The 13,406-nt window shown below is 44.6% G+C and overlaps 1 protein-coding gene across 1 annotated transcript in view; it reads right to left on the bottom strand.

The window, feature by feature from the left end:
- GRIP1 (glutamate receptor interacting protein 1) overlaps window positions 1-10,168 on the bottom strand; it is a 648,222-nt gene extending 638,054 nt beyond the window's left edge. The window contains exon 1 of the mRNA XM_057316325.1: window positions 10,014-10,168. Coding sequence (XP_057172308.1) covers window positions 10,014-10,071 — 58 coding nt within the window. The 5' untranslated portion in view covers window positions 10,072-10,168. The remainder of the gene's footprint in view (window positions 1-10,013) is intronic.
- Window positions 10,169-13,406: the final 3,238 nt, after the last annotated feature.

Genomic DNA, 13,406 nt, shown 5'->3' with positions numbered 1-13,406 from the left:
GCTACAAGGATCTCACAAGTAGACACAATGGCAAGGTCCGGGAAGTACAAATCAGCTGCCAGGATGACATTCAAAGACCAAATAGGAACAGTCTCATTTCAGTGGAGACCAGGGCACAACGCCCAGTCACCAAGCATGCCAAGTCCAGAGCAGTGGACGCAGTGAGGGTCACACAATGGATAAAATGCCCTTCACCCAGTGCCATGAAGATCCTAAGCTTTCCCCTTCAGAGAATGAGGGAAGAGAAAACCCTTGAGAAATGAGAGCAATGACCAAAGAGTTTTTAAATTGAAGACTAATATGCTCTTAATTAATAAGACCAGATGTTTTCCATCTTCAATATGAATGGGATCTCAAAGGCAAGGTGCAAGCAGCTATAGAAAATAAATCGTTTCAGGGTGCGTGAGTGGCTGTTGGTTAAGCGTCTGCCTTCGGACTGGGTCATGATCTCAGGTCCTGAGATCGAGCCCCACATCAGGGTCCCTGCTCAGCGGGGGGCCTGCTTCTCCCTCTCCCACTTCCCCTGCTTGTGCTCACTCTCTCGCTATCTCTCTGTCAAATAAATAAATAAAATATTTTTTTAAAATAAAATAAAATAAAAAATAATCCAGGGAGGTAAGAAAAAGATTCTGAAAATAAAATAAATCATTTCATTTGTTTATCTTAAAACTAGTGTGTACATTTTTACACACACACCTTTCTTCCATCTTGGTGGACCTTCTTCCCTAACGCCAGCCACATAAACATATTCTAAATCAGTGCTCTTCGAAGTGTGGTCCGTGGTCAGTGTCAATCAGGAAACTGTATTACTCGTCCACTGTTACATAAATACTGAAAATGAAGATAGGTGTTCAGAAATTCATATAGTAGGGGCACCTGGGTGGCTGAGTCGTTAAGCGTCTGCCTTCGGCTCAGGGCGTGATCCCAGGGTTCTGGGATCAAGCCCCACATCGGGCTCCATGCTCTGCTGGGAGTCTGCTTCTTCCTCTCCCACTCCCCCTCCTTGTGTTCCCTCTCTCGCTGGCTGTCTCTCTCTCTCTCTCTGTCAAATAAATAAATAAAATCTTTAAAAAAAAAAAGAAAAAGAAAAGAAATTCGTATAGCAAGCTGGCATTGCCCCAACATTCAAGTCTGGGACTAATGAGCTCATCTCAACGAACAGGGTATAAACAAATACAGGTGTGGTCGGACTCAGATGACTCAGGTGAGACACAGTACACTCACTGTGCTATATAGGACCACATATCAGACTGGGATAGAAAGAGCCCTTCACCAGGAATAGTTTAAGAAGCTCTAAGGCGCCTGGATGGCTCTGATGGGTAAGTGTATGATTCTTGGCTTCCACTCAGGTCATGATCTCAGGGCCTTGAGATTAGCACTTTCTCCCTCACTCTCTCCCTCCGCCCATCCGCCCGCTTGTGCTCATGTACTCTCTCTCTCAAATAAATAAATAAATCTTAAAAAAAAAAAAAAAAAAAAGGAAGAAGAAACACTAAAGTAGATCAGCATGCAGCCGAACACTGCTACCAACTGCAATGCCAACACTGGGTTTTGTATTTAGGATTACTTCGATGCAAAACAGACCAATAAGAATGGAGGACTTCACATGTAAACGATGTGTTTGTGCCCAGGAAAGACCAAGTGACAACAGATTGTTAAAAATCAAGGTTCCAAAGGAGCTCAGCCGGGGTGGGGGGGGGGGGGGGCTGATGATGTAACTTTCCAAAGCAGCACATGACAGTTTACTTTCCACAGCGGCAGGCACCATATTCACACTCCAAGAGCGAATTTAGTTTCAGGCAAACAACATCAAGTCACATGAAGTAAATGTCATTAATTTGAAAGTTATTGATTTTTTAGTTTTGTTTGTATTTCATCTGTAAAATCTATCTTGGTTCTGTGGTTGTACGAGAGCTATAAGCATCAGGAGTTTACACCTAGTTTTATATTCGTACATATTTAAGTAGCATCATAAAAATGAATTCAGCAGCAGAGATCTGCAAGACATTTTTTCTCTCATAAAAAGGTTCCATACATGATTTCAATCTGAGAAGTAATCGTCCCTTGGATACTGGGTTGAGATCAGAAGCCTGGACTGGTGAGACCCAGAAACCGAACAACAGGGCGCAGGTGGCCAGGGCTACTTGGCGCCGCAGCTGGATTTTTCCAAGGGCAGTCAGGAAAGAGGCTGTCTTGACTGTGCAGCTTTGTATGCATTGTAATTTAGTTTCATCACTTTAGTTGTTTTGTAACAAATGGGAGCCTGATGGAGAAACCTCGTAACATAGTCCAACTTCATTTTGGAAGACTGAGAATTAAAATTTTTTTAAGATATTTTTTATTTTCAAGTAAACTCTATGCCCAACTTGGGGCTCAAACTTACAACCCTAAGATCAAGAGGCGCATCCTCTACCAACTAAGCCAACAAGGTGCCCGGAGAATTAAGATTTTTCTTTTTACTTCTCCCCTTTGTAATATAACAGCTTTTACCCCCAAAACATAATCCCAGGAGGTCAGTATGCCAAGTATCATCCTAGCTTCAGAGATGAGAAAAGGGAGGTTCAGAGGGGAGTCTGTGGCTAGGCGAAACAATCAGGAATATGGCTAAGAGACAACCTGAACCCCAGTTCTCTAATTTTGAATCCTGTATAAGCAGCATTTTAAACTTTATTCACACAGAGCATTTAGCTGTTTTCAGAAAACAGTAATATAAAAACCCCACCCAATTCTATTACTAGGAAAGACACAATGTAATAACTACCACTTTTCTCTTTCAATTAAAAAAAAAATCACATAAAATTCCATATTAGTAATAGAAGATTAACACACAGAACAATAATTACTTTTCCTTTAGGATTAAGCAGCATATGAATTTTACATAATTTAAAAAAAAACAAAACTAATATGCATTAAGCTATCACCATGATCCAATCACTTTGGTGGCCCTCTATTTTCACATTGTTCTATCAGATCGAGTTTACCCCCCAACACATACATTTGGTGAAGAGGAAATAAAGAAAGGCAATATGAGGTAGAGAGAATACTAGTCTCTGAATCAAGGCACTGGGTTTTAAGATGCGACTCTGATTCCCATCACGACCTTAAGCAGCGACCTATACCACCCCCCCCTCGCCCTGTTTTCCACATTCCCCTGCATACCAAGCCCTCCTCCTGAGCATCTCCGCATGGCCTGAAACAGGGCATAGCCTCCTAGTGACCCCACCCCTCCAGTCCCTCCCTTTTCCGATATCTTCTCCTTGCCTCCAGGGTGACCCTTCCAAGATATAAATCTGATCCCTTCACTTCTCTATCAGAAATCCTTCACTTAACCCAACACCTGATGGAGACGAACTGAACTCTTCAATCGGACACAGAAAGTCCTTCCAGATCTGGCCCTCTCTAGTCTCATCTCCTCCACCCAGCTTCCCTACCTCACGGGGAAATGCATACTCTCGTATTCTACACTTCAGCCCCTTCAGAAACCGATAGTGGTTGCTGGCATATTTTATTCTACCATGCTTTGGAGCATGCCATGCCCGTTGCCTGAAATTTCTACCCTCACATCCCTGCCCAACCTTCTAAGCTCCTCTCCTTCCTTCAAGTCTTTTTTTTTTTTTTAAGATTTTATTTATTTATTTGACAGAGAGAGAGACAGCCAGCGAGAGAAGGAACACAAGCAGGGGGAGTGGGAGAGGAAGAAGCAGGCTCCCAGCAGAGGAGCCTGATGCGGGGCTCGATCCCAGAATGCTGGGATCTCGCCCTGAGCCGAAGGCAGACGCTTAACCGCTGTGCCACCCAGGCGCCCCTCCTTCCTTCAAGTCTTTTAACATTTCCTCTGTACCACCTTCTCAGCACAGTCAATCCCTCTTCTCTGCTCCCTCAGTACTCATCTTGACGGAAGAGAGGCTGTACTGAGTTATTTGTCAGACCCATGACTCTAACTATACATAATAACTCCTTAAACATGGGAACCATGATTTTCTCATCCCCACTACCCATCATGGCCATTAGTGGTTAATAAAAGTTTGTTAAATGTATGAAAAGAGTGGCTTTAAGAGTTTCTTCATCTTCATGTCAGCCAGACTAGAATATATCAATGACCTAGCCTTCATAATGTTCTGTGTTTTAGGACAACTTTTCACAAAATGCTGGACTTTTTTTTTTTTACTAGTTTATGACGTTTTTAAAGAATAAAAATTCATCGTTTCATCAGGAGGACACCTTGAGGTGTTAAATTTACATATCTATATCAAGATATCATAAAAATAATGAGTTGCTCTTAGTGAGCCCGGAAGTATACGAAAGGTACTGTCATAAATTCCACATCTGTCAGTTTCATGTAATCCTCCCATAAGGTAGGTGTTATTTGTCCTCATCTTCAAGAAGAGAATACCAGGGCTTTGAGAACTTAAAAGACCACAGAGTTAGAAGTGCTGACGGGATTTAAACCCACTGTTGTTTGACTTCGAGTACCTTGCTGTCCACCACCGTGCTGCGTGGAGCTAAGGAATCCATCTGGGATACTAACCACGTCTTCACATTCTTTTCAACACCTAATTTGCTGCTTAAAGTTTAATCGCTGTTGAAATGAAAGGTGGTAAGAAATTCAATGGGGTGCATTTTAATCAACAGATAGATAGATAGATAGCTTTTTTTTTTTAAGATTTATTTATTTATTTGACAGAGAGAGACAGAGATCGAGAGCACACAAGCAGGGGGAGCGGCAGGCAGAGGGAGAGGGAGAAGCAGGCTCCCCAAGGAGCAGAGAGCCCAATGTGGAGCTGGATCCCAGGACCCTGGGATCATGACCTGAGCCGGAGGTATTTGCTTAACTGACTGTGCCACCCAGACACCCCTAATCAGCAGATATATTTAAAGAACATTAACTTTCCCATAAAACTGAGAGTACCCTTTGGTCACTGACATGCCTAAACAAGTAGGTTTCTTGAATAAGGAAATTTGTATTGATAGGTTTTTATATTTATATTTAGGCAACCTTTGAATTTATAAAGATATATACTTTAATAAAAGATAAAACAGATTCAAACACAGGTTTTGCTTTTGCATTTGAATACCGTTATGTTAGACGTGTTACTTTGTATTACTATTACTTTTGTATTTTGTATTACTAACTATGATTACAATTTAAGTGAAGATAAGCTGATCAGCCTAAATGCCTTAAACCACCAGCCATCATGCCACATTTAATATAACAGTTTTTAAAACGATGATATTCAATTCTCAATATCCTTTACCAGCTTAAGTTGATACTTCCTTCTCTTGGTGAAAAAAACCAATCAGGTTACTGCACAAGAAAGCATTATCTTAAGTCCCTTTGTTTGGCTACAGGCCCTTCTGATAGATAGCTAGGCTGAGAGTTCAGATGGATGGCTTTAATTAAATAAAATGTTGGCGAAAGAGCAAATACACAATGGCTATTAACGATACAGTAGTTTCCCAGTTCGTCGCAGTGAGAAAAAATACCTAGTTCTTGTTAATTCTTGCCTTCGTGGCAAATACTCTTTGCAAAGAAGGAAAACTATGGAATTATATATATCAAATCTTCAGTGGAAAAGCCATTCACTTAAATGACGATCTTTAGGTGTAGTCAAATAATTCTCCTTAAAAATATGTTGACATTTCAATCCTTATTGTTAGAGTTAGTAAAGCTATGTGGTCAGTTTGTCGAAAGCCCCGAAATATACTTAGGAAGCTTTGTCTCAGTATACGTAACTAAAAACTCTTCTGATGAATTCTTCATGAAAGATTTAATGTCAGTTTATTAGGTCCAAAAAATCCATGTTTATCTCTATGTGTGTGTGTGTATGTGTGTATGTGTACGTATACAATGCTAAAAATTTCATCTCAAGAAATGTAATTTAACTTCTTTTTTTGCGTTATCTCTTTAGAAACTGGTGCCCTAAGTCTTGGCTTTTTAACTTTAGGCATTTTTTTTTTTCATTCTGTGAGCATCAGTTTCTTCATCTGTTAGGGGAAATAATACCTACCTTACAGGCATGTGGTAAGGATTGTACCAAATAATGCATGTGAAGTGTCCAACGCCATGCCCAATGCATAGCAGACTATCCATGCATTTTGATTTCTTCTCTTTTCCCCACAGCACTCCCCAGTCAAAAGACAAATTTCAAACTGGAATTTTTGATACGTAGGTTGTGTAGAATAGGGTCACCAGATCTCCTTGAGGTGTGGAAAACAAAAGGGACCAAAGATATAATACATGCACACGACTTAAGTCCCTGTTCTTTCTCATAGATATTGTAAAAAACTAAATTCTTTGTATCTAACGACATCCAAATACCCTCAGTCAACAAAACAGAAGCAAAACCCCAGATATGATCATTTCTACAGAAGTCCAAAGGGAGGTTCTCAAGTTTACTCATACACTTCCAAAACTTAGGAACAGAAACACAAGAAAGAGAGCTACACAAATACATACACTTTCCCCCGGTGAATTCACACACACATACACACACGAACGTTTACTAAGGAAAGCCACGCACATCAGAACGGAAGCTACAAGACAAAGGAAGCATCATTAATTACTAAGATTTTCCCTAACAGCTATATTTCTATTACACCCGATAAACTAATAAGCAGATTAAAACAACTAATACATTACTTAATTTAATTCGAGTGGGATATTAAACAATTTTCATAATTGTTTCTCTTTTCCTAAAACATTTACCCAAAAGTGCATTAGGTGACTTCTAAGTGGATTGGGTTTATCAGCTCAAGCAGAAAATCAGGGGAGGGGGAAGACAGAGAAATGTGTCCTGAATTTTAATAGTATGTCATTGTATGTGGGTGAATCTTAACATGTCATTGTGGAAGTGACTGCATTAACCTCAACAACCCATATGTTACAGTTTCTCTGCTCAGCTTTGCATGCAGTAGCAATAGTTCACTCAATATCATCTTGACAGAAGCCTTCAAGACGAAACCAAGTTATGAACGGTGTGTAGCTATGGCATGAAATCATACAGACTGGCCAACTCTCTCTTTGTATGTGATAATACTAAGGAGGCAGTTTCCCTAAATCTTTGAGTTGAGATCAGCATTTTTTTTAAAAAGAATAATACTAAGAAATACTTGTTCAAATATGTGGTCCTTAATGAAGCTAGCAGTCTGTATTAATTTGCATTAAGTTTCAGGAAGAGATTCAGCCAAACAAAATCTACATGAAAAAATGTTATGCTAGAGTAGTCTCCATAATGGGCTTTAGAATGTTTAAATGTAAATTGCAGCCGGGTGGGTGGGGGAGAATGTGGAAAAAGCAATGGTTATGTGAGCACAACCAACCTTAGAATCTAACAATAAGATATTAGAAATTGGCATTTTGGGGGCGCCTGGGTGGCACAGCGGTTAAGCGTCTGCCTTCAGCTCAGGGCGTGATCCCGGTGTTGTGGGATCGAGCCCCACATCAGGCTCCTCCGCTATGAGCCTGCTTCTTCCTCTCCCACTCCCCCTGCTTGTGTTCCCTCTCTCGCTGGCTGTCTCTATCTCTGTCAAATAAATAAATAAATAAAAATCTTTAATAAAAAAAAAAAAAAAGAAATTGGCATTTTGGCCAATGTTATCCCCAGACAAAATTTAAAATGTACTTATTCCCTCTATGTTCATTATTTTCCTGACCAACCTGATAGTTCAATACTTTTGTTTATATTTAACAAGAACTAATTCAAAACTACTTGAATCATTTAAAGTTGTAAATTCCAAGGGGGAAAAAACAACTAAATACAACCTGATTACAAATGCAAATAGAAAACATTGCTCATTACAATAATATTCTCCCCCAAAAATAAGCCAATTACAAGCAGTGTCCTTTGACATATGCATTAAAAATTATGCAGGCAGCTCAGTTAATTAAAATATGTATGTCTATATGTGCATACATACACACAACAACTGAAACACAAACACCAGCTAGGAGATTTTAAAAGAAACAAACCACATATATTTGTGCATTCCCAATGAATCAGGACCTCAAAAAGAAATACAACAATCAAATCAGAAACAATACTAATTAGAAAAGCATCACATAACATAAGCAAGAAGAAATCCTTAAGGTGTAAAAAAACACCAAGTAACAAACATCCCTGTTTCTCCTATGAGAAAAGATAAAGTAGAATACCCAATGTCCAACTCAGATTTTTATGTTCTGGAAGAAATTCAGAATTATCTCCACGGAGCAGATTAGGTGATCATCTTTCAAAGTTACCATATATTTCTAAAAGACATACAAGTACACTTTGTCACAATCCAAAAATCTACCCATTTCAGCATTCAGATAAAACTTGCTGGCAGTACTGCAATGTTTTTTTTAGCAAACAGATCCATTTAGCCCCAAGTTCATCGTGACATTTAGTTGATAGGACAGACACTCCATGCTTGACAGAATGCTTTCATTTAGTGCTTTTACCTGGTTATAAATTATTGGTACACTAATTGCAACTTTTCAGGTATGACTTACTAAAGGGAAAAAAGCAGGAGCATTTCTAAAGCCGGGGTGCCTTTTGAGTGGGTAAGCATAAGGTCGCCTGCCAGAAAGAGTGCTAGAAAATGAATGCACATATCTAATAACGAAGTGGTTAAAAAGGGATGAATTCCCTGAGTCATTAAACAGGATACAAACCAAAGACAGGTTGTGCCACCTAGAGAAAAACTGGAAATCGTACATTGGCTCTTCAGTAGTAAGCATTATTTCAAAAGCCTGAAACTTTTGGCATGCCCAAAAACCAAACCACCCTCCATACCAGCCCATCAAGCTGCTGAATTTAAGCTCCCCTGACAACTCTGCCTTCTCCACACACCAGATTTGCCTCCTCCTGCTTTCCTCACTCACCCACCCACACAGCACCGTTTAACCTCACACCGACTGTTGCCACAGCCCATGCGGACCCAGCATCCTGAAACACATCCAATTCTAAAGCGTTTTCCTCGAAGCCAGGGCCAGCAGGGGTGGGGGGGAGCAGGGAAATAAACCCTGGTGGCCCTTGCCAGCCAGGGTCCCTCTGGATGCTAACACAGCCACGGCGCACACCTCTTTAGCCCCGGGGGGCCTGTATAGGAAATTCTCGTGCACTCAGTACATCATATCCAGGTTACCGAGATGAACTCCCTGGTCAACCTCTGCACAATCCAAACAGCACGGAATGACCTCAACAGAACCAAGCCTTTGAGGTGCAACGGGCTTTCAACTTTCCCCTCCTCAAGTCACTTAGAAGCAACGTGCCCAGCACACTTTGTCAGGCAGAAGCACAAAAGGTCTACAAGCAACCTGGCATGGACAGCCGCCTTTACAAAAGAAAACAGACAGTAATTATGAAAAGCCCGCAGTCCTGCGGTATTAACTTGACAGCGGGGACTGCGCTAGGGCATAACTCATCTCCCAGGCATCACTCCCAGCCCCAGACCCTCAGCCTAGGGACAGCATTCCCCTCCTCCCCTCCCCCTCCGGAGACCTGCGGCAGCGCCCACTTCCCGCCCCCAAGCTCTTCCTCCTCCTGCTCCTCCTCCTCACTGAATCTCCAACAACTTTGGGCACCGTAGCACCATGGAAGCCCAGCCAGAGGCGGGGACACCGCGAAGGCGGCCGCGGGAGAAGGAAAGTTTGAAAAGTCACTTAAAACACTGCAGGACCCCCCACCAGCACCCACCCCACAGACAGACGCTCGGGGCTCCACGTGCGAGCGGGCCCTGGAGAAGCTAGAGTACCCCCTACGTACCCCCCCGAAAAATCTTTCCCCAAGCGAAAAGTTCCCTGCCGCTGCACCCCCCCCTCTTTCCCCTTCTTCCCGACCCCCCCCCCAAAGAAATCTCTTCCAGTTCGCTCGGCGCCGCCTCCATCCGCCCGCGGCCCCGGAGGGCGCGGCGCCCCTCCCCCGTCGGCCGGTGGACAGGTCGGGGGGAGCTGAGGGAGAGGGAGGCACCGGGGGCGGCCCCTGGCCCGGACCCCGCTTCCCTGCCTTCCCCCGCCCCGTCGCCTCACTCACCTCTCTCCTGCTCTTCCGCCTGCAAGCAGATGGGGATATTCTTCTTCCAGCCCGGCATGGTGTCTGCTCCCTGCGCTCGCTCTCGGGCTCGCTCTTCCTCGCTCGCTCGCCCCCTCTCTCCGGGGCTCGCCGCGCCTCCTCGCTCGCCCTCTCGGGCCGGCCGCTGCGCGCTGGGGGCTGCTCAGCGGGGCTGGGGCGCCGAGGCGGCTCCCGGGCACATCGAGGCGGCGCCGCGCGCCCCGCGCTCGCCTCAAACTCGCCGGCGGCTCCGGGTGGCGGCGGCCGGGCCGGGCGGGCCGGGCCGGGCTGCCTGGGCTGCAGCAGCGGCCGCCGCGGCGTGGACGGGAGGCCGGGCCGGGCCGGGGGCGGGGGACGCGTGCAGGCCGAGAGCTGGGGACTGCGGAGCCCTCGGGAGGTGGGCGCCGGCGGGAGGAGTGGGCTCGCGCCGCCGCCTCCTGCCCCTCCTCCTTCTTCTCCTTCCCCTTCCTTGTCTCTCCGCCACCAGCAGGTGGGACTCGGAGCCGCCGCCACCGCCGCCGCACAAAGCTCCGCCGGCGGCAGGACTGAGGCTGCGGGCTCCCCGGGCGCCTCTCGGCGGAGCCTCCCCCGAGACGCGCGCGAGGCTGAGCGGGCACGGAGGGGGCGCGCGCGCTCACACCCTCCGCGCCCCGGGCTGCCGGCCTGCGAGGCGCGCCCGGCCCGCCAGGTACCGAACTGGCACCGAGCCGCGGGTGCGGAGCCCACGCCGCTCCGCCGCGGCCGCCAACTCCTCCCTCCCAAAACCCAAACCGGCGGCTCCGGCGGCTTAGGCAACGACCTCGATGAAGTAGGGGGCAGTGTCCTTTCCTCTAGTCCCTCCTCCTCCTCGCCGCTCTCCCCCGCCCTGGCTGTCGCCCCCTCCCCCGAGTTGAGACTTCGCAGCCATGGATTCGCTAACTTCGCCCTCAACTAAGGGAAATAGCAACTTTCGGGATGGCCAGCGCTGGTTCCAGAAATACGTCTTCTGGTGGAGTGGGAAGGGCGTGAGTGGAGAACCTCTTTTGTTTTAAATGAAGCAAGGAGACCTTGGCTAAGTGAATATTTAAACGCTGTCTTCAAGTATAAGAAGGGTTTTATGATCAGGTTTTATGATTAGTTTCTTTCCGTTGTCATAGGCTCATAGAATATCGGTGGAAGAATGGATATGGGGGAGGGGGACAGCTTTACTGTAGCCTGGAAGATTCTGCCCAGACATGGGGGCGCTTGCTTGTGATTTCAAAAGGATAACGCTAGGAAGGGCTCCTGACAGTCTTCCAGATGACACTTGGCAACTGTCTGCCCTGTGGGGTTATGACATCCATCTGCTTCAAAGCTGGGGGCCTGGCTAGATAATACCTATGTCTTCACCTCCTGACTGTCTGGTGTGGACTGACGAATTTCGCCCCTGAGGCTGTAACTACTGGTTTGTAGTTGTGGGGGACCAACCACTGCACTGTTAGGACTCTCTCTGTCCTGCAGTTTATTTTGGCCTCTGAAGGAATTGCAGGTTCTCTCCTAAACTGAGGACGTTGGTTCTTGACAGACTTCCCTCTCTCTTCTCTTGGAAACATAATCATACAGCCAGAGAAATAGAGTAATTAAAAAAACAGAAAGATAGGATTTTTTTTTCCCTTGCCACTGCATAATCAGCCTCATCAGGCTGGGATGTTTGTTCCTGCCACTGTCCCTTGGCTGGGTGGCCAGCTGTCATTCCAGAACTGTCTAGCTGCCAAAGACGAGTGGCAGTCTCTCTTAAGGAAAGGAGAGGCCCAGTCCCAGGAGCTTCAAAGGTAAAGGAATTGAGGGCTGAAGGGAGGGCAAAGTCAAGGCATCCGGCGGGGGTTATCAATAGAAATCCAGTCTGAGCTGTTCAAATCTTCTTTCCAGACTCTTTGAGAAGTAAAATCCAGAAAATCAATATGAATGTAGCACCTGTTACTCTTAGATGGTTCACTCTCCATCCTGAAATAAATAATACTGCTTGGATAGCTTTGTCTTATCTTAATCTTATTTCAGGATCTGGTCCTCCAATCTTATGTAGAGAAAGGCATTTGCCATTGATTCCCCCAAAGGAACAGGGCAAACCCAGCTATAACCAGGATAGCAGGTATATTGGCAAAGATCTAGGTTTTGACAACATAGAAATGACCACAACATTGGCCGTGCTTGCTTTTTGTTTTAATGGCATCTTATATAGCATTTTATATGTATGTGGTTGTTCTAACAAGCATAACGCAGAAGACCTTGTTCACGAAGGTGTGGATTGAATCATGCTCGTATAATTACCTCACAGTCAGTGGTGCAATTGTTCTCCTAAGATGAGTGACAGATTATAGTTGATAAGTAATTCCAGCTCACAACTGTTAAAATGATAGTATTTTAGGGGCGCCTGGGTGGCACAGCGGTTAAGCGTCTGCCTTCGGCTCAGGGCGTGATCCCGGCGATCTGGGATCGAGCCCCACATCAGGCTCTTCTGCTATGAGCCTGCTTCTTCCTCTCCCACTCCCCCTGCTTGTGTTCCCTCTCTCGCTGGCTGTCTCTATCTCTGTCGAATAAATAAATAAAATCTTTAAAAAAAAAAAAATGATAGTATTTTAACTCAGGGAGACAAAATTCCTACTATGTGTTACACTTTGGGCTAAGGCTAGAGATACAAGAAGAAAATTATAGTTTTGTAGTGGGAGATCAATTTAATACATTCTACTGTGTGTTAGGGTCAGATATTACTTACAGATTATACAACTGAAACTGGTAAAGAAACTCTTAAGGATGGATTCGTATCTGCCCCCCTCAAAGTACTTATCATCCAAACAGTTGTTCATCAGTGTCCAGTGTCTGGTATCATCTTTATCTGTACATGTAAGTCATCAGTTAGGCTTTAAGCTCTGTCAGGGGTAAATATGGCTTATCTCTTTGCGTCCCCAGATCCAGGGATGGTAAGCGCTTGTCAGTGATGGTTGATGATGATGGTATTTAACCTCACTTGGGCTATGTCTAGCACATCACCCCACACCCCTAATGAATCCTATTCATGACACTATGAGATCACTTGCTAATATCAAACCAGAAAGAAAAAAAAACTAAATCATTTAAAACTTAGTTCCATTGTCTGAAGTCATCTCATATTCCAAGCATTATATATAAAAATCTATTCCAAGGAAATTGTAGTGCTATTGGGACCTTTATGAGGAAGATATCTACCAGCCTGTAGGATATGAACTATAGTATTTTTCTCCTTCATTAAATTTGAAAATCAATGCCTCTTAAAGACTGCAACTACAATGCAATGTCTGTTTCTAGACATCAATTTACTTACATTAAGAATTTGTGGGAGTGCCTGGCTGGCTCAGTCGGTAGAGCATGTGACTCTTAATC

This window comes from Ursus arctos, unplaced genomic scaffold, assembly GCF_023065955.2.
Source record: "Ursus arctos isolate Adak ecotype North America unplaced genomic scaffold, UrsArc2.0 scaffold_21, whole genome shotgun sequence".
Taxonomy (NCBI): domain Eukaryota; kingdom Metazoa; phylum Chordata; class Mammalia; order Carnivora; family Ursidae; genus Ursus; species Ursus arctos.
Note: the sequence above shows the minus strand (reverse complement) of the source record. Positions and strands in the feature narration are given on the sequence as shown.